Raw genomic sequence first — 21319 nt, 5'->3', positions numbered from 1 at the left:
TAACGGTGTTGTTCTCTCATCTTTGCATGCTTGTTGTGATGTGCAGAGCAGAGGGAGGTTTCAGTGAGCACAGTATTATGCTTGGTAGTGCCTGGCTATCCTAACTGGATTTTAGTGAGGGAAGATAATTTGATTGCTGCAGGTCAGTAGAAGTTTCTGGCATAAACAGAATTTCTTGATGAACAAACAAGCCTTTATTGCCAAACAAGACTTGAGCTGTCAGTAAGCAACTCTCATAGATTTTGTGCAACAGATGGACAAGTATGTAAATATAATGCTATGTTCCTCTGGGTAAACTTTCTTATATCAAAATCCAAGTTTTCTTGCTTATTCTTTTTTCATTCCAAACCAGATAAATCTGAAGGAGAGTGCCTTTTATATGTTTGTGCAATTTAACTTGTATGATAATGTCAATCGGATGCCTTCGGGCTATGTTACATTTCTTGGTTCAATCAGGCAAAACTATTCTGTGCTCAGCAACCAGTTTTTTGCAGATATAGTAGCAGTTGCAAGTATGAGAATTAAAAAAACATTGCATGTATGTACCATATGTGCACAGTTTGAACCTTTCTCTTTCCTTGGCCCCAGATATGCATTGAGTAACAAATGATTGCCCTGTGGGCAGTGATTCATAATTGGTAAATCTTAGGCTGGGATTTAGTCGGCAGGGATAAAAAAGAACACTGCCAGCAATCCCTTCCACCACACATGTCCGAAATCCTACCCACCACTATCAACATATGACCCTCTGTCATATTCTTAAATTTACTTTATTTGAACAGGCTACTGTCCAGTTTTCTTCCTCTCCAAAATTGCTTGAAACACCACAATTCCCAAATGGGTGGTGCTGCAATGGAAGCACTTGTTCTTAGCATTTGTTGCTAGGTCTGCCTTTCTGTACATGCATGACTTTCGGGTTGCATTTCCATGTCTGAATTGCATTCATTGTGGGCTTTTTTTTTTTTTAGTGGACTATATTGTGGAATATGACTATGATGCAGTGCATGATGATGAGTTAACAATCCGAGTTGGGGAAATCATCAGGAATGTGAAAAAGCTGGAAGAAGAAGGATGGTTAGAAGGGGAGCTAAATGGCAAAAGGGGCATGTTCCCTGACAATTTTGTGAAGGTGAGTTTTCTGTATTGACTTGTTTTTACTGTGATTGTACAGCAGGCTAGTTACTACTGAAACTATGTTGAAATGGCTAGCACACACATCAGTTTATTTGTAACAAGATGATTTTTTTTTTTTTAAACTGGATGACCTTTTAAATTATTACCTTTTTTTAGTACATTTTTTCATACTAAAGAAACCAAAAACATACAGCTGTTTTTGTCCAAGTTTGCTGTTCTCATTCACTTCAGCATTTCTTTTGGTCTGTACCCTTGCACTATAGGTTCTATCTCCCACTTGCTGCAGTACACTAACAGTTCTCTGTAGCCATAGTTACCTGCTTTAGTGAGATGAACTGATTAAGAAACCAAAACCACAAAAAACCTCCAAGCCTACCCTTGCAGGAGACAGGAAGCAATGAGAGAGTTGGGAAAGTGGGGTCACAGACCACTCATCTCAGCTATAATGAAAAACTACATCCTCGAGCTACAGTTCTGTGGGTACTTCACCCTGGATTAACCTGTTTTGTTTGAAGGAGCAATTCTGCCCTACCCTGGACTCCTCATTGCTGGCACTGCCTATTTGTGACCATGCAAAGGGACAGGGCAGGGAATGTACCCAGCTGAAAGGTAACTATGGAATCAGGTTGGCTTTCAGTTTGTTTGGTTTCTTGGCTGGGCTCCCCATTTGTCAGCAGCAAGTATCTGAAACAGGAAGGGTGAAGCAAGTGTTCTGCTGGGTTGTAGCACTTTTGTGTCTTTGGGTTAGTCATCATCTTACTGAAGACGAGCCTCTTGTGGGAGCTCTGTCTCACCAGGTGCTATGTGACAAACTGCCAATTTTCTGCTGCGAGATATTGCTTCTTGAACCTTTTATTTAACTTTTTATATTTATTCTTTGTGTCCTAATTTTAGTTGAAATTCTTGTTTGTATTGTTCAAGTTTTTTTCTGTTTTCTCTGCAGATTTTCTAAATGTAATATTGAGTATGCACCTATTTATTAGTTACTTAAAATGAAGCCTGCAAAGCAGCTAGGTGTGTTATTCTGCTCTGAAATCTGCTGAGCTGCAGATATTTTCTCATCTAAACTATGCAAGTGTTATGGAGAAGTTAGGTTTTACTTCTTTATGCTTTCTAACCTTTTTTAGAAGCTTCCAAGGATTCCTTAGTGTAGCTTCCATAAAATCAAAGAGAATTTAGATATTTCAGTTTCTTTTAAAGTTAAACTAATTCTTTGCAAAATAGAATTATCTGATGGATCTGGGATCTTTTTGTATTGTTAAACCTAAGAAAAAGTCTGTCCAGTGCTATAAATACTTTACAAGGGATACATTAAATTTGACAGTTTTTCTGTTCATCCGCCTGAAAAAGCAAATTAGTCATTCTTTATTTAGTGCAGAGAGGTTTAAGTATCTACTTTTTAAAACTGACTGGAATAATCTAGTTGTTCTCACAGTCTGTTACCAAGGAGAATTTTTATGAATGCCTTTCACTTGTCTAATTTTTTTTATGTTGCTCATAGTTTAGTTCAAAATCCATTTTGGGTTTGAGTCCTGTATAAATAGTAATTTTACCTTAAGTGGTGTTTCAGTGATTACTGTGTTGATGATATATTTAATTAGCACTCAAATGCCATATGGGAATAATGCATCCAGCATGGCTCTTCCCTGGTTCTTGTGTCATTAAGATCATTTGCTTGGTACTGAACAACTAAGAAGGGTCAGTTGTGGCTTGCTTCCATATTAAATACTAAACTTGTTGGGTGTTTTCTTGCCCTCCTGCAGCTGTGGCTTTTAGATTATTTCCATCCTGAAAAGTCTTCATGCATCTCAGCTCCAGGTATTTTTAACTACACAGCTGTTCAGTGTGTGTATGGCATGCTAGGATATCCTGAATTACGGGGGGCAGTTAGTTTTCTAGGTGGCATAGGGATTTGGAAAAGTGGAAAGGAAATTGTGCAGAATAAAATTACCTCTTTTGTTTCATGACAGCAGGGGATAACTTGCCTTCTTGGTGTAGAGTTGAGTGCAATTATGACGCTGGTTTTGGGAACTTTTAGGATGGTGTGCATAGACTGGAAGGCTGTCATGCAGTGATGATAGGATGTAAAAGCATTAATTGTTACAGAAGTTAAAGTTGTGGTTTTCTTCATGGCCAATCTGATTATAGTTTCTTCTTAAAAGTTAATTTACTGGTAGTGATAGTTTGAGAGAATATTTCTGGGAAGTGGGGTTTTTCTGCCTCCCCCCTCAAATGAGCTCACTTTGTGGTGCTCTAGGTTATTAAATGGCTGAGGTCTCTGAAACATCACTATGACCAGACTGGTGCTAATACCAGGCCTCAACAACTGAACTCAAATGCTTCAGCTTGGCCAGATGCAGTGTTAACACCTGCAGGTTGTGAGTGAACTTCAGGAAGAACGTGAAAATAAGCTGAACAAGGTTGTACTTTGGCCTTGTGAACGAGGAAAGTTCCTTGAGAACTGGATTTACTCATTTGCTGCCTTACCCAGTAGCTCAGCATGACCAGGTGGTGGTGGCCACCACCACTGAGCTTTCTGTGAGAAGGAATGTCTTGCCAGTCAAAGAAGGAACAGCTCCTGCAAGGGCTTGCAGGGTTAAGAGTAGAGAAGTGCAGCAAATTCATTGGGAGGGGTAATGACAGGAAGGATGTGGAAGAAGGACAGATATTGCTAATTTCTCATGACGCACAGGACAGGGAAAGCAGACTAATGATCTGAAAGGCGCAGTGAGGTGGAAAGATCTGGAACAACACTAGGCTGTGAGGACTGGGGGAAACTTGAGTGCATGGGGTAGATATCTTGGGTCAAGTCAGTAGAAATGTGTCTGGAAAGAGCAAATTGCTCTGGACAGAACTGAAAGTTGCCTCAAGGTTTGAATATTTGGATGCAAATCTCTGAGAATGCACTTGAGTATTTATTCCTTACTAAAAGAATCTTCTTATTCTCTTGTTATGAGTGTAATTTTATGCATTAAATGGAGATCTGGCCTGAATTCATAATATGGATAAATTTGGGTTTTTTGTGGTATATATATGCTGGTTTGTTAAGAATTGAAGTGAGGCCAGAGTATAATCTCTCCTTGCAGAGTTTGGATGGGAAATTATAATCTATGCTGATCTGGAAGAGATTAGCATTTGAAGCTGAAAGCACATGTGTTATTCACTAGATCTGCCTGGCTTCTTCATGTACAAAATATTTAAAAGCATAATGAATATATGACAGATTAAATAAGGTGAAGATGGACATGTTTTCAAGTGACAGATGTTTTTAGAGAAGATAAATGAGTTCTTTAAAAGAAGGCTTTGATTTTTCATCAGACAGCTGCAGGAGAATTGGGGGGTGTGAGTGGAGGGAGAGGTGCTAAATCCAGCTAGTTTGGTTTTCACTCATTTTGTTAGTTTCTCTTCATCCTGTCTGAGGGGATGAATAGAGCTTGTTGCCTTTGTGGTAAGATGCAGACTGTCCTTGGCTGTCAGGCAGCTGTTTCTTGCCTATTTGAAGCTCAACAGGAGGATTATCACTTCATGCTGCCTGGGTGTGTTGAGTGCCCCAGATTCAAACTCTACCTCTGTTTCCTCTTTCTGGGTCTGCTAATACATAGGATTTACTGACATTTTGCACTACTTTTCATACTTTGACTTTTGCATGCTTTGACAAATGTGTCTTTTCTGTTTGAGCAGGTGCTGTCAACTTCATTTGGAATTGTTAGTCATGCAGGAAATACCTTTTGATTATGTCTGTCTCTTTTTCAAGTCTTCCAAATGTTGCAAAATAGTTTGCAATATTTAGGGTTTATGTTTTGTGTAGTAATAGCAATTGGGTCTTTGCTGTTAAAAGTGCAGCAAAGGAAGCTGACACTATTTTCAAATGAGTTAATTTGTTGCATGGGCAAGTAGGGCAGCTAAGCACTCACGACTTTGGAATACTCAAATGCAGAAGTGAATGCATGGAAGTTTCCTCTGGATGCTGCTGTGATGCTTGGCACCTTATAACATCTGCTGGTAAGATTTTGGTTGGGGTTTTTTTTGGCTTCTACCCAAACATTTTGCCCATTGACAGTGAGAACCTGAAGAAGGCTCAGAGTTGGTAGTGCCTGGTTCCTAGTGCCAACCAGGACCGAGGATTTTCTGCAAGCTCATCACTTGTTTGCTTAACCAGCATCCTGAGATTGTCTTGGTGCTGACTTCCAATTGCACTGTTTTGCATTAGAAGAAAGAGAACAGGTGGACTCAATTCAGGGGAACCCCATAAAACCCCCAAAACATCCTCAGATACTAGAGTGATAATGCCTTGGGTGGAGAACAGGAATATTGTAAAGGTTGGGAGAGAAGTTGGGGTGGGATGGCCAAAGCAGTTCTGAAACCAGAGCTCAGGGATGGTGGTGAAGCTTGTGGTGACTGTGTAGTTGAAAACAAGTAAGTAACAAAAGGAAGTACAGGCAATTACACTGCCTACTTGTGAAGCTGATTTCCTTGAATTTGCTTTTCAGCAGCAGGCCTTTTAAAGATTTTTCTGCCTGTAACGCAGTGTTGGATTTAGGGTGCATAAATATCAAACTCTATTAACCAAACCTGATTGGAAGTTTCCACTTTGAACTATGTGCATATGTGCTTTTAGTGGGGTTGAAATATTTGAATTAGCATTCTTGTTTCTGACACTATTATCACCATTTTTTTCCCGCTTCCTGTATGGGCAATTTAAAGTCAACAACTTGATAAATTCCTGAAAAGAATTAGCTGTGGAAACCTAGCAAACTTGTATTGTTTTCTTTGAGTGGTTTTTCCTTCCTAGAATTCATCACAGCATGGAATGTGCGTGCACACATTCATCTCCATTATATGCTAGAGTAGCACAATAATGCTGTTAGGTTAAATGTGTGAGCTTTTTGGAGATGTGAAGGTGTGTGGGATAAGGAAGGCGTTTTGGGCTGTTTTTTTTTTTTTCCTTCTATTTTCTGGATTGTTTATGTATTTGAGTAGCTCTGCTCACTTTCCAGCCACCTCTTGTGTTAATCAGCTGGAAGTGACGATTTGGTGTTGGTCCTTCTGTTCATTTCTGAAGTTTGTGTCCATACATAGGTGAGAATGTTATCACTAATGTTCCTTGTTTAATTTTATTCACTGCTATATTAGTTTTGTAACTAGCTAGACTGTGAGTAATACAGCTTTTCACGGTAGTAAAACCAGTTCTATCATGGCAGTAACTTGAAGGAGGGAGGAGCAGGGGGTAGATTAATTAGTAGCTTTCATCAGTTAAGGTAGAAAAGTTTGCTGGTGGGCTTTGGGGGCACTCTGGTGAGCAAACTGGATGCTTCAACAAGCATGTCTGGGATATGCATCTCTTCAGCTGCCTGATCAGACAAGGATGTGTCTGTTCTAGAGCTGGTTCAGAGAAAAGTTTTTTGCCTATGCAGGTGCGTGCAGCTGCTCCCACTTAGCTCAGCACTGAGCCTTGGTCCTCCTCAGGTTAGCATGTGAACTTTGCTCGCTGTGACATTTTTCTTCCTCCCCCAGAATAAAAAAGCTCTGCAACACTGGGTGTGTTCGAGCAAATATGTCCCTGGAAGCGGTAAGCTTGCTTTATTTTTCCGTACGTTCTTAACAGCAAATATCATAAGCAGACTTTGTGTTTCAGGGTAATGAACGTGAACAGCAATGCAAATGTGAAAGTTGTAGCTGCAGTATAAGTTTTAGATTTAATTTAATATACTATGTGAATCCTTAGCCTTAAAGTTGGTTGTGTAATAAAATTACTTGAGTTCAGTTTAGCTTATCTACCCTTCTGTAGTGTATAGAGACCCTTGAGAACTGCAGAACACCATGGTGCTTGCATGAAGTTCTTTTAAAAAGGGTGATTTTATTTTAAGGGGTACTTTATTGTTCAACTTCCTGGTCTCTGTGTTTGTCTGTGTGAACAAAACAAAACCCAATCCCCTTTTCCTTCCCTTAAAAGCCTTCCTACACCAGGACTAGGTATTAGCACTGCCGACCTACCTTCTTAAGGCTGTGTCTTTGCTGCCTCCTTCCTACATTCTTGCTGGTGGGATGCTGTTAAGCACTGAGCATGCTGTGAGCTGGAGAGAGTAGTTTTGGCTGAGAACTCCTTCTAGAATAGCGCCTTCCGTAATTCCTTTTCAAAAATAGAAATTGACCTCACCCAGAACTTTAAACAGGAATCATGGTGTTGGGAGGGATTGTGGGTGGGACGCTGTCCCTCTCTTCTGGGTTGTTCTGAATGTTACTGTAGCATGTAATTGTGCCTAAGCTTTTAAATAACATATATAAGATAAGCCATACATAAGCTTGAAGTAATTGGGATGTCTATAACACATCTGTGTCCAGAACTTTGGGGTTTGTTCCTCCACTAGGTGTCCTGTCTGATTTTTTTTGCATGAAAGGTGAAGTTTGGAGAAAATTAGATAGGCATTTATTTATCAGTTACTGTCAGGCAAATGATAGTTTATACAGCTTTTTCCATTGCTTTATTGTTGTTCTGAGGAAAGTTTAGTCACAGTGGCTTGCATAGAGTGGTGAGATTGAGGAGCTTGAAAGTATTGTTGGCTTCCGAGGGAGAGGTAGGCAGCCCTGCTGGTAAAAAGGTAACGCTTCAGAGCTGGCAGTTCTTGTTTTTCAGAAACAAAGATAACATGTGAGATTGAAAGCCATATTAAGCAATTTCGGTTTCAGTGCTGCGTATATGAGAGAAATGATGGGTGTAAGGTGGCTCTTTTTCCTGGCAAGGAATGAAGCTGAGTGTTCAGGCTGGTGCTTTAAGACCTGTTGCTGACAGGGTGGTGCAAATAATTGTTCCTTCTGGCTTTTGGAGAAAATAGTGCCATTGCAGAGTGTGTTATCAGGGGGTGCCATGTGGGTTTGCCTCAGCTGCTTCTGCTAAATCCCATCCATTGATACGTGCCTGGGGTTTGCAAGAATGGTGACAATGATTCCTGTGCTTGTGGGGCAAGAGACAGATCTCTACTAACCAGCTATTTTGTCCTGAATAAACAAGGAAACAGCTTTTTTCCAATCGGAATATCAGGATAAATGGCTTGGGTGAGCCTTCCTTATGTGGAGGCAACCATTCTGTCTAAAATTAATACTAAAATAACCCCAGAAATCTAGCTGAAAACATTGTCAGATATACTCAAAGCACTGAGTCATATATAAGTAAGCCATATATAAGTCATATATACAGTAAAGTCATATATAAGAGGTTTTGGTGGGATAAATGGCCCATCATGGATGATTCTTTTTCCTGTGACTTTTGCAATTAAATTGAGTTGACTGCTTAGATCAGTTGGGCCCTGACCCTGTGAGTTCCATAAACTGACTATTTGGGATGAAGAGAGGGAAAACAAAGTCTTGAGGTTGGTTTGAGTTTGCAGATGGTCTGAGACTTTGCTCTGTACAGCTGCTACTACTGACACAGCTCATGGACACCTGTGTCCTAGGTTGTCTTTTTGTGTCATGTCTATGATGGGATGGTATAGCATTGGTATTTTATTGCCTTATTGTGTTGATTTCGGATGTGTGAATTATTGCATATTCCAAAGCAGTGTAGGTATGGTGATTAGGAAGATATGACATGAGAAAGTGATGTGGTTATGTGAATTCTTTGTCTTGATGGAGTATTAGATCTGAAATGTCAAAGATTCTTGCCTTAACTATTTCAGTGAAGAAAATGTGGCCCGTGCCTTATTCCACATGAGCTCATTTTAAAAAATTACCTGTCAAGAAGGTTTCAGTTTGCATTTGAAAACTGCTGTTTCACTGTAAAAGTTTGTAGCATTGTGACGACAGAACAAAGAAAACACTGGTGGTGCTTTTAATATTTAGAATTTTAAAATATATTTGGAAATAGGGAGTCTATAAATACTGTGCTTCTAAGAGCATGTGAGAAATGGAAATAGCTCCTTCATTTTGCCTCAGTGGCAGTACTGGTATGGAAGGGAACTTGAAGTAGTGTTCTGAAGGATGGAGGATAAAATGTAATTAATGACTTATGTGAATCCTGCTTAATATGCTAATAACTCTCTGATTTTACTTATTCATGTTCCTTGATTGTACATGTGCCTTTGGCTTTTCTAAATGGTGTATCAGTTTGGGATGTTACTCTGCTGTAGCTGCACAGTCTGGATACCAGTAGTGCTGCTTGGTTTGGGTGTAAGGGTTTGTTGCACAGGATAGTTGGGAAGAAGCAACAGGTATGTACAAGTAGTTATTCGTTTAACCACATGAAACATCTGCTCTTTTGCCCTTCCTTATTTAGTTTTTACATTTGATTTGTGTTTAGTTTTATAACTTCCTCTCTGAGCATGGGAGAAAGGTAAACATTGCCTACCTGAAAGCTTGCAAACAGGGTGTGTTCCATCAGATGGCATTTGCAACCATCATTGGGTAAACTACACAAAGCATTGCAAGTGTCTCAATCAGCGACAATTGACTGGGCATGTGCAGAAAACTTACTTTTAAGTTTGGACCTTCATTGTATACAGAACTCTAAGATACAGCCATAAATATGTATTCTGGAATTAGCAGATAACCGAACTTTTCGGTATTATTCCTCAGTTATCTGGGGACTGTAAGATGTAATGTTTGTTACATCCTGGAGGCTCTGGGCATGCATCCTAGTGCTGTATTTTTAGTACTTAGACATGTCTAATAAATCAACATGTGTGTACACCCAGCACAGTTAATATTAAATCTGTTGTTTTGCTTTTTTTTTATGAGGCTGAATGAAGTAATCTACTTGTGAACATGAAAGTTACTGTGTGAGGCTAGCTCGACTGTCCTGTAATCCCAGAACATTTGCACCACTTGAGAATTCTGTTTTCTTATTGTTTGGATGGGTCATTGTTTTGGAGGGGGGAAGTTAGCTCCCCTCTACTGTCGTGTTTTCAGTACTGAATTTATTTTTGAATGTTTTTTTCCTTGGGCTCTATCTCATATTATGAGCTGATCTCAAAGTTAGATGTGGTAAATGTTTTCAAGGCTTAACAACCATTTGGATATTTCTCTTCCTAAAAACATCATTCTGGGGAATGTGTGCGAGTTCATTTGTATTTGGTGTAATAAGCTTTCAGACTGTTAAAAACTGATGATGATGGGCAGTTGCCCTGTCACCTGTCTACTTACAAAACAGGAACAGGAAACAAGAATGCATTTGCAGTTTAAAATGTTAATTAACATGTGAATCTTTGATGAAACTTCAACTTTAAAACACTTTTGATCTCCACTGAGATATTAAGATTTATATTTTTAGCCCTTATTCAACAAATCTCTTAAGCATTTAATTCTGTATTTTGGGCAAGAGTTATGGTGAGACACAGATGTGGTAATATTTTAACTTGCTTTAAGCTTTGTGAAGAGGTGGCCACAAGTGCTGGAGATTTTACAGGGAATAGAAAGAGATGGATGCCCTGGAAAAGAGATGCAGGATGCTGTACTTGGCTTTCTTCTCCCCTGCAGGAGCCCAAGATGATGGTGAGAAGAGGCAAGGGATGGTCTGAATTAAAAGTTGGACCTATAGTGGTTAATGGATGACACATTTCTCTGGACCAGCAGTAGACACTTAACTGGGAGAAGAAGAAATGTGTCTTCCTGCCTTCTCTTGTAGGCGAAGCTTGATGAAACACCACGTGCTGGGGAATCTGGATCTATGTCTTGCCCTCTGCCATGTGAGATTTTTGGTTTCATTGATCTAAAGCACTATTTTTGTGCCAGTGGTTGGCAGGACATTAACTGCTAGTCTATAAAACAATTACAAGAAATCTAATTAAATTTTCATAGGTGTAAGCAATTAGAATAGAAAAGAAATGTAATGAACATTTCAAGATGGTTTTTATCTGGCTGTGAATGTGGCAACACCATCAAATACTTAGGTATTATTTTTAGAAGTATTTTAAGAGACTTTTTTTCTTAAATGGTTGGGAAACACTGATGTAAAAATCTGTCCTTCCTTTAGTTACTCTTGTTGATTTAGGATGCTTCGCTCCACTGTTGGTAGGCCTGGTGATCTAACTGCTGTGCTTTTATGCATCTGGGGTTAGGTCCATGTTAAAAGCAGGTGAAAAGAGTCTTTTTAACCTTGGCAAAAGCTGCTTAGGATGCTAAAACACTACATGCTTCTAGGTCTCTTGTATTTTGCCAATGTTAACAGACTGCAGATCAGAGTCTTTGACACTTATTTGGCAGAAGCTTTAGAGGTACCCATTTCTCCACAATAAAAAAGTTATTTTGTTTACATGTATATGTAGAATAAAATATATGCATGTATAACAACATATATACACACACACGCACACATATATACCTGTAACAAGATCTGAAATTCCAAGCCTGCTTCTACATTCCTCCTATGTTCTTTATTTAGGAAAGTCCAGTTTTTTGCCTGTTCTTCACCTTCAAATAATACATTTATTCAGTGGCTCAGGGTTTAGTCTGTAAGTCTGAAATGACTCCAACTCCTTTTTTTTTTTTTTTTTTAATGTTTCCCAGGTCTCCTACTTATTCCACATTATTTATGCATTATGGGAAAGAAGTCATACCTTGCCTGACTAATGATGCCTTTCTTTCTAACAGGGAGGCAGTATGATTGGTCACCACATTGCTTCTTTTGCTGGACTTTGCAGCATCACATTTGTGGTTGGACTCGGTCTTAAAGGTCTTCTCCAACCCAAATGATTCTATATTTAGCATAGATCATAATATATGTAAAAATACTGGTAACTTGTTAAACTTATGCTGAATTTGTTTAACAAGAAACCAATGACATGATGTGGGTGTGATTTAATAGAAAGAAATGCTGGAGTTCTATCTGCAAAGTGGACAAGTGTGAGCCTGGCTTGAGTCAGTTCTTCTGCAGCTAGATATATTTTATTCTTGGGGGGAAAAGTTAGAAATTATGACTTGAATCTGCAGCAGGCATGAATACTAATAATTCAATGTTCTGAGAATATTTGTCCAAACATTTATGAAATTGTGCTGTGCAGAGAGTTCACAGATGTCTTCTGGCACTCTTTGACAGTGGTGAAGTTTATCCATGAGGACTCTGCATCCTTGCTTTATGTACTCTTATATTTGAAGCATGCAAAAATTTAAATATAAATGGATAGCTCTATGTAAAACTCTTATAAGAAACATTTAGGGGGATTCCCAAAGCCATGCTCAACCGATAAAATCCATCCAACCTGATGAAATCCATCCACAGGTCCTGAAGGAGCTGGCGAATGAAGTTGCTAAGCCGCTGTCCATCATATTTGAAAAATCCTGGCAGTCAGGTGAAGTTCCCGATGACTGGAAAAAGGGAAATATAACCCCCATTTTCAAGAAGGGGAAAATGGATGACCCAGGGAATTACAGACCAGTCAATCTCACCTCTGTGCCTGGCAAAATCTTGGAGCAGATTCTCCTGGATGGCATGCTAAGGTACATGAAAAACAACAAGGTGCTTGGTGACAGCCAGCATGGCTTCACTAAGGGGAAATCCTGCCTGACCAATTTGGTGGCCTTCTATGCTGGGGCTACAGAACTGATGGACAGGGGTAGAGCAGTTGATGTCATCTACCTGCACTTGTGTAAAGTGTTCGACACTGTCCCACATGACATCCTTGTCTCTAAATTGGAGAGACATCAATTTGATGGATGGACCGCTCGGTGGATAAAGAACTGGCTGGATGGCCACACGCAAAGAGCTGTGGTCAGTGGCTCAAAGTCTGGCTGGAGACCAGTAACGAGTGGTGTCCCTCAGGGATCGGTGTTGGGACCGGTCTTGTTCAACATCTTTGTTGCTGACATGGACAGTGGGATTGAGTGCGCCCTCAGCAAGTTTGCTGATGACACCAAGCTGTGTGGTTGGGTTGATACCCTGGAGGGAAGGAATGCCATCCAGAGGGACCTTGACACACTTGTGAGGTGGGCTGATGCCAACCTCATGAAGTTTAACCATGCCAAGTGCAAGGTCCTACACCTGGGTCGGAGCAATCCCAGGCACAGCTACAGGTTGGGCAGAGAAGAGATTCAGAGCAGCCCTGTGGAGAAGGACTTGGGGGTGTTGGTTGATGAGAAAATGAACATGAGCCGGCTTCAGTGTGTGCTCGCAGCCCAGAAAGCCAACCGTATCCTGGGCTGCATCAAAACGAGTGTGACCAGCAGGTCGAAGGAGGTGATCCTGCCCCTCTGCTCTGCTCTTCTGAGACCTCACTTACAGTATTGTGTGCAGTTCTGGTGTCCTCAGCATAAAAAGGACATGGAACTGTTGGAACAAGTCCAGAGGAGGGCCACGAGGATGATCAGGGGACTGGAGCACCTCCCATATGAAGACAGGCTGAGAAAGTTGGGGCTGTTCAGGCTGGGGAAGAGAAGGCTGCATGGAGACCTCCTAGCAGCCTTCCAATATCTGAATGGGGGATACAGGGATGCTGGAGAGGGATTCTTCATTAGGGGCTATAGTGATAGGACAAGGGGTAACAGGTTCAAGCTTAAACAGGGGAAGTTTAGATAGGATATAAGGAAGAAGTTCTTTACTATGACGGTGGTGAGGCACTGGAATGGGTTGCCCAGGGAAATTGTGAATGCTTCATCTCTGTCAGTGTTCAAGGCCAGGTTGGATGGAGTCTCGAGTGACATGGTTTAGTGTGAGGTGTCCCTGGCCACGGCAGAGAGGGTGGAGTTAGATGATCTTAAGGTCCTTTCCAGCCCAAACTATTCTATGATTCTGTGATTTGAGTAAATGGTGTGCTCTATGGAGGAACTACAGCAAAATTGTTCCTATAGCAGTATGTTTCTGTAGCTGCTGTGAAAACTGCTAGGGATTGATGTCAGCCGGAAGCCTTTTTCCTAACCTTAGTCTTGAACAGACATGCCTTTGACTGGGGCATACAAAAGTCAGAATATGAAGCAATTTCATTTTTCAAAGAGGCAAAGCTATGAGGCATGATGCTGCTTTGCTGTTGCTTCAGCCTGAGCATGGGTCAGCGCTTAAAAATAAACCCAGTGATTTACTGTTAAAGAGTCCCTGCTTGGCCATAAATCAGGCCAAAGAGAAAAATCAACCCATGACACATGTTAATCTGCCCAGGAGGTAATTTGTCTTCTAAACCAAGCCAAGTTAGTGTTCTTCAGATGGTAAGTACTTTCATCCTTAAAGTGATTTATTTCTATTTTCAAGAATAATGTTTAATTCTCTGGAGAATCAGGGTCAGCTTGTGACCTCTCCCAGCTGAGCTTTTCTGTTGAGAAGTGGAACCTGCTGTGACCTCCTGAATGCTCCAGGGAAGGAGCTTGGGATCTTCACAGCTAGTTTGGTTCATAAGTTTTCTTGATCTGTCCCTTCAGTTCAGGGCAAGTGTGGCAAAGGAATGAGGCAGACAGGAATAGCTGCAAATTATTAATATTTCTTTCTTTGCCTTTATTAAATATTTAGCCTCTGTGGGCACCTGCATTGAGGATGAGAAAACAAGTCCTCTATTCAAGGAGGAGACACTGGCGAAATGAAAGGATATCTTAGGCTTAAGAAACTGGAACTGTTAAAGCCGCTCTGTGCCTTCCTGTGTCCTGCTGTAACTGAAATTGTGAATGTGAGAAGTAACTGGTGCTAAAATAATTAGCAATGTGAAGATTTTTACCTTCTAGGAGCCATGGTGTTTCACTGCACTTGAACAGATTATGGCCGACTCTTACCTGTATGCAACTGTACAGATTTCTATATGTATTTATATAAAGTTGCACACGTGTTACTTTTCAGTGACAAGCTTTTTAGTTTTGTAGGCTGTGAGGGGAAGAGATATACTTGTATACACAGAACTATGGCCTGTAGATCTATCACAAGCTTCCAATTCCTCTCTTCTCTAAAATAGTGACAAGTTCAGTTCTGATTTCCTTATTTCCAGTAAAAAGAATAATCATAAACTTAATTTGCCAGTCCATAGGTTCTTCATTGCTTTTCTGATGCGAAAGGAGATGAGATACGCATATGTGAGGGCTCAGTCATTTACCTCTGTGTATTCTTCATCTCAACATCTTTTAGAGGTTGAGACCATTTTGTGCTGCTTGATCTTGCTTTAAAGTGTACTCAGTCAGTAATAGAAATGCTTTTGTACAAGCTGATGTTTCCTAGTTTACAGTGGAACTAATGTAATAAGTCTACAGATTATTCTTGGTATAATATAGGAGGAGATGCCAACTGAAGTCTTAATATTTATGCTTGAAGACTCTAGCTAAGGATTTAGGTTTGCTGGATCATTTTGCTTTGCCTTGTAATTCAGGAATAGACTTCATATTTACAACCATCTATTTATTCCTCATGTCCTTCCAGGTGATCTGACTTGCTTTCTCTTTCTCCACTGCCCTGCAGATTTTAGTGCTCTTTTCTTCTGCTGAGGGAGGCAGGGAGGATCATGCCATGCCTGCTGGACCCTTGTGTGGGCAAGCAGCTGATGGTGGAAAGGCTGCTTGCTTGCTTGCTAGCTTAAAATAGGTCAGGAATGCCTGCTTATTTGTTTAAAAGACATCATAAGGGTGTAGATGTTAGGTTTTGTCTGCATGTAAGGAAGAATAATTCTTGTTTCACATTGCTGTATTTCAGTTTTTTTTTTTTTTTGAGATTTTCTATGTAAATATTTAAATTTCCCTGAGAAATCATTAAACTGTGACAGGTACAATTAAAACAGCTTTAATGCCCTTAAGATCAGCACAATGGTTTTTTTGTACACATTTTTGTATATCTGCCTATAGCAATTTCGACAAAATTGTTGTGAAATGTGTCTAGTGGAGATCATGAAAACTTCAAGCCTTTATGACTTGTGCTGTAGTTTGCAACAGAAGGAGTGGGTGGTTGAGTGTCTTATGCCAATAGACAGTCTGTAGTGACCTTATACTGCCAAGTCATAAATGCATAAAATCTGTGTTGCTAATGGAAACACTGACAAGGCTTGAACTGCAGTGGACTCCCATCATAAAAATATTAAATTTTCCAGCTGCAGTTAATGTCAGATTTTCACTTTGGTTTTGCTGGCTGGCAGCTGTTGTGGCCTCATCTCAGAACAAGCTGAAGCGCTCTGGCAGTTTTTGTTGCTATTATCACAGCACAGTCTCTCTCTGATAGTTTGGATATATGAGACTGACATAAAACCAAACAAAAACAAAGAAAGAAAAATACCTTACTTGTGAAGCCAATGAATAGGAGTCTTGGGCATGTTTAGGTTGGTTATAGTGGTACCCAGGAGATGAGACCTGTGGGCAGTGTCATTTGCTAGCCACTGAAAATCAAGCCAGCTGTTTGGACAGACATGTAAGAATTGCAATCTCTTATTAACATTTAGTGTTAATTGTAGACTCTTATTACTGGGGGAGTGGTTTTAAGCTGAAAGGTGGTAGATTTAAATTAGATATTAGGAAAAAATTCTTCCCTGTGAGAGTCATGAAACACTGGCACAGGTTGGCCAGGTTGAATGGGGTCTGAGCAACCTGGTCTAGTGAAAGGTGTCCCTGCCTGTGGCAGGGGGTTGGAACTAGGTGGTCTTGAAGGTCCCTTCCAACCAAAACCATTCTGTGATTCTGTAATTAATAGGTCATTTATTAATGTTTGCATCAATTAGTGGCAGTTTTCAGAGATCCAGACTGGTGTCTTGTTTCAAAATCACTTCTTTTGTAAAATATTAACATGTCCAAAAGCTCAGAGTCATAACAGTGATGCTCAGGGTGAAGCTGTTGGCAGTGTGATAGGTGCTTTTTAAATTGTATCTTAGTTTCTTACTGTTTGAGGACTGATGTGACATACAGGTTGTGGTATAGTGGACCATATGCAAGTACAGAGACCAGTGATTCCTGAATTTGCTTTAACTTGGTTTGGCTATAATGTGGTTTTTAATGCCCTGAGGAAGGATAATTAATGCTGTAGTTCCTCTTAAACAAGAAATATGTATATGTGTGTGTGTATGTGTGTGTGTGTGTGAAATGTCGCTTTCTTTACGAGTTTGTTCTAAAGAGCAGTAGGTTAAATATGGAAAATGCAGTTGCTGGCTTATCCATGCACTGCTTCCTAACCCCTTCTTCTGTAATTCTTTGTCAAAACTAGATTTGTCACTAGCTGCTGTAGCAGTAGACTCCTGTGTGGCTGTTTTTCCTTCTTGTTGCAAAGCACCTTCATGTGATGCTACAGTCAGAGTACTTTCTGATAGAGGAAGCAAAATGTCACTGTTGTCTGATTCAAGCAAAGCTAGTATCTGTCCATTACCCAGGTCTGTTTATTGTAAATCTGATTGGTTTGCAGCTCTGCTGCTGTAGTCACCTTGATCTTTTCCTTGCATCCTCTTTTCTTTTGTATATCTCAGATTAGGACGGCTTCTCCTAAGTGCATATTCAAGTGTTCAACTTTCATAAAGTCTGTTGCTACCAGTCTCTCTGTATCTGACCATTCTGTCTTCTACTGACAAAATTCTCCATCAGTAGGTCTTCAGCCTTTGAATCTGACTGCAAGATTACTCACAGAATTATTTTAGATCTTTTTAATCTATACTTTCTATTCAAATTTGCCATTCCTAGTTTTGTGTTAAGCTTCTGAGAGTTTCCTACCCATCACTAATTCGATTACTGACTTAAGCCTGGCAAAAAAGATGCTTGCTCAAGCATTCCTCTGTCCGTTTTTAGAATCATAGAATAGGGTTGGAAAGGACCTTAAGATCATCTAACTCCACCCCCCCGCCATGGGCAGGGACACCTCACACTAAACCATGCCACCGAAGGCTCTGTCCAACCTGGCCTTGAACACCGCCAGGGATGGAGCATTCACAATTTCCCTGGGTAACCCATTCCAGTGCCTCACCACCCTTACAGTAAAGAACTTCTTCCTTATATCCAATCTAAACTTCCTCTGTTTAAGTTTTAACCCATTACCCGTTGTCCTGTCACTACAGTCCCTAACGAAGAGTCCCTCCCCAGCAACCTTACAGGCCCTCTTCAGATACTGGAAGGCTGCTATGACATCTCCACGCAGCCTTCTCTACTCCAGGCTGAACAGCCCCAACTTCCTCAGCCTGTCTTCATACGGGAGGTGCTCCAGTCCCCTGATCACCCTCGTGGCCCTCCTCTGGACTTGTTCCAACAGTTCCATGTCCTTTTTATGTTGAGGACACCAGAACTGCACATAATACTCCAGGTGAGGTCTCACAAGAGCAGAGCAGAGGGGCAGGATCACCTCCTTCAACCTGTTGGTCACGCTCCTTTTGATGCAGCCCAGGATACGGTTGGCTTTCTGGGCTGCAAGCACACACTGCCTGCTCATGTTCATTTTCTCATCGACCAACACCCCCAAGTCCTTCTCCACAGGGCTGCTCTGAATCTCTTCTCTGCCCAACCTGTAGCTGTGCCTGGGATTGCTCCGACCCAGGTGTAGGACCTTGCACTTGACCTTATGAAATTTAACCATGACATACCTCGGTCTTCAGTGTTTTGTAGTGGTCATTGCTTTTGTCTCAAATTGTTCCCTGTTGTTCGTAACCTGTCAATTACTTTGCTGCCTTTGATATTACCTCTGAATTTAAAAGTGTGTTGCCTGTTTACTTCAAATTACTGGTGAAGGTGATGTTTACCTTACAGCTTGTTCTAGCACTTAGAAGTAATGTGTGGTTTTGTTTTTTGTTGTTTTTTTTTTTCTTTTAATAAATAAAGAAAAGAGGGAGGTGGTATTTTTCACCAGACTGCCAGTGTATGCCATCCCCATTTCGCTTTTGCATCTCTTGCTTTTCACAAATTTATTGAAGCAGCTTCTTCTAAAGTCTTGTGTGAAGTGCAGATCCAGGATAGGAGCCTGGAGCTGACTCCACCAGCAAGTGTTACGACTAAGAAACTGGTTAACTGGGGAGGTGTTAGCTCCTGGAGCAGCTGGAAGCTTTTGGAGGCCGTATAAATTGCATGGCAAAAGATTATAATTTAGAAAATTCAGGGACAGAACCACCCTAGGCAAGTTTTCAAGCACCAATATGTTTTTCAGTTGTGCAGAATGGTCTTGCAGTAAGGCAGCTTGAAGGGTGTTTTGGAGGTGGAACACTTCTCAGCTGTTTGTCAGACTTGCAAATAACTGGACAATAAACAGCAGTAAGACTGAGAATGACAGTCTTTGAAATGTAAAATGTCTGCTTGAATGGGAGGTAGACCAGATGCTGTGCTTTCCTGGTGTTCTGGGGGGGAAGGGGGCTTCACTTGGAAGATGGATCTAAGCAGAGCTAAGATCTCCAGGGCAGAAGTCCTGGAGACGGTGAGTAACAGCAGGAACTACTCACATTTTCTGAAAAGCTTTTTTATATAATGTAGTTGAGTGGGAGGAAAAATTGTGCTGCCTGTAGTCTTGCTTATTCTACTTGCTTTACTCTTTTGGGAAATAAGAAGGTGCTTTGGACTATTTCGCTAGAGGTTTTCAGTAAGTTTGAAAGCATCAGTAGCTTTCCAGACCACTCAGTTTTTCAGCTGGACAGCTGCTCTGAGTAGCCCAGGGTTTAATGTTCCAGAGAGCACCATATAAGTCCTGGTAAATGTTTCCCATGTTTTTGGCATTTCACCAATTCATGGATTCTGTTGTTTTAAAGCTCACATTCACATAACATTAGTAAGCATATATATATATATGCATTGCCAATATTGTTTTCAAATATTATTTTATTGCAGCTACAGCTGCAGTAACCAGTGGAGCTGTTAACCAGTGGCTGCTGGTGGTGGATGCAAGAATTGTTCTGAACTGGATCACAAAGAGTCCTTATGGGTGCTTGCTCTCCTCAAGACATTGTACTGCTGCAGGGAAAAAGCTGATGGGCTTTGAGGGTCTTGCTAAGCACACAGGTGCATGAGATTCAGTGGATGTAACAGTTGGGTTTTCAGAAAGTCTTTGAAGCTCTCCAACTTACTGAAGGAATGAAGTTGCTGTGGAACTGAAGAAAGATTTTTTTTTTTTTAATGGGTTGGAAGATACTTAAAGAATAAGAAGCAAAGAACTTATCACTAATTTGTCAGGGTAGAGAAGAGTCAGCAATGGGATCCTGCAGGCTGTGGTACTAGCTTTGTTCAGCAATGTCGTGGTTTAAACCTAGCCAGTAACTCAGAACGTTGCAGCTGTTCGCTCATTCCCCCACCTTCTTCCTCCCCAGCTCCTGGAAGGATGGAGAGGAGAATTGAAAGAACAATGTGCAGTGACAGCCCAAAACACCAGCAGGATGCAGGTGTCATCAGATCTGCTGAAACCAATATGGGGACAAGCAGCTAGAAAGTTAAGGGGATGGAGCAGCTGCCTGGAGAGATTGGGGCTGACAACACTAGGAGCCTTCAGTTGAGAGGGTGAAGCCAAGGGGGAATATGATAAAGGTTTACACAGCCATGAAGGTAGTGATAAACTAAATGCAGTGATGGGGAGCATGCACTGGGACTAGTAAAGTGGCAGCTTAACGCAGATGAGAGGAGCTTCTCTAAATAGCAGAGGGTGAATATCTGATGCCTATCCCTAAGGAAGCTGCAGAGGCAGCCTGGACCGTGGGTACAAAAAGGGATTAGACAGCTTTGTCTGCAGACCTGAAAGGGAGAATGGAGAGGATGTATCTCCTTAATGAAGCCCTTATGGATGCTCTGGGAACGAGGGAGGGTCTGGGTTGCAGGCTAGCTCTCTAAAGAGCATCTGGGATTGCAGCTGCTGAGAGCTGCTGTGCTCTAGATGGGCCATTGATCTGACTTAATGGGTTTCTTCTTGTGCAAAGTGATGACTTCCTTCTTTCAGAGGATCAGTTCTCTGGTGGAATCTCATTTAACGACCTCATGCAGCAGAGTAAGTGCTGTGTACAGTGCCTTTCCTGTCAAGAACTGATGCTTTCTTGTTTTTAGGCTTCTTAGTCTTAGCACATTCAGTTCCAATCCTAACACCTCAATTTAGAAAGATAGAAAGGTGGGAGACAATTATGAGAAAAATGGTCTGTTACTTTCCTCTTACACCTTTCCTCTCAATTCCTCCCACTCTGCTTCTTGTATCTCACTTTTTTCCACTCATGTCTTTCAGCAGTACGATTGCATCTTTTCTGTAACAAAAACCTTTGAGCTTTCTGAAGCAGAGATGATCACCTAATATATTTTTATATATTACAATATTTTATTTAGTGCCCTATCCTATGGGTCTGTCACTGAAGTAATCTTTATATTATTAAAAAGGTTT

General features: G+C 40.8%; 1 protein-coding gene across 2 annotated transcripts in view; it reads left to right on the top strand.

Annotated features, from left to right (window-relative positions):
* Positions 1-21319, top strand: part of CD2AP (CD2 associated protein) — a 90402-nt gene that overhangs the window by 25998 nt on the left and 43085 nt on the right. For both annotated transcript variants that reach the window (XM_061460983.1, XM_061460984.1), the window contains exon 2: positions 969-1129. In XM_061460983.1, the coding sequence (XP_061316967.1) occupies positions 969-1129 (161 nt within the window). The remainder of the gene's footprint in view (positions 1-968; positions 1130-21319) is intronic.

Source organism: Pezoporus flaviventris, unplaced genomic scaffold (assembly GCF_033815535.1).
Source record: "Pezoporus flaviventris isolate CSIRO_AGI_PZ_B2104156 unplaced genomic scaffold, CSIRO_AGI_Pfla_v1 ptg000031l, whole genome shotgun sequence".
Taxonomy (NCBI): Eukaryota; Metazoa; Chordata; class Aves; order Psittaciformes; family Psittacidae; genus Pezoporus; species Pezoporus flaviventris.
The sequence above is the reverse complement of the archived record's forward strand: the minus strand, read 5'-3'. Positions and strand labels throughout refer to the sequence as shown.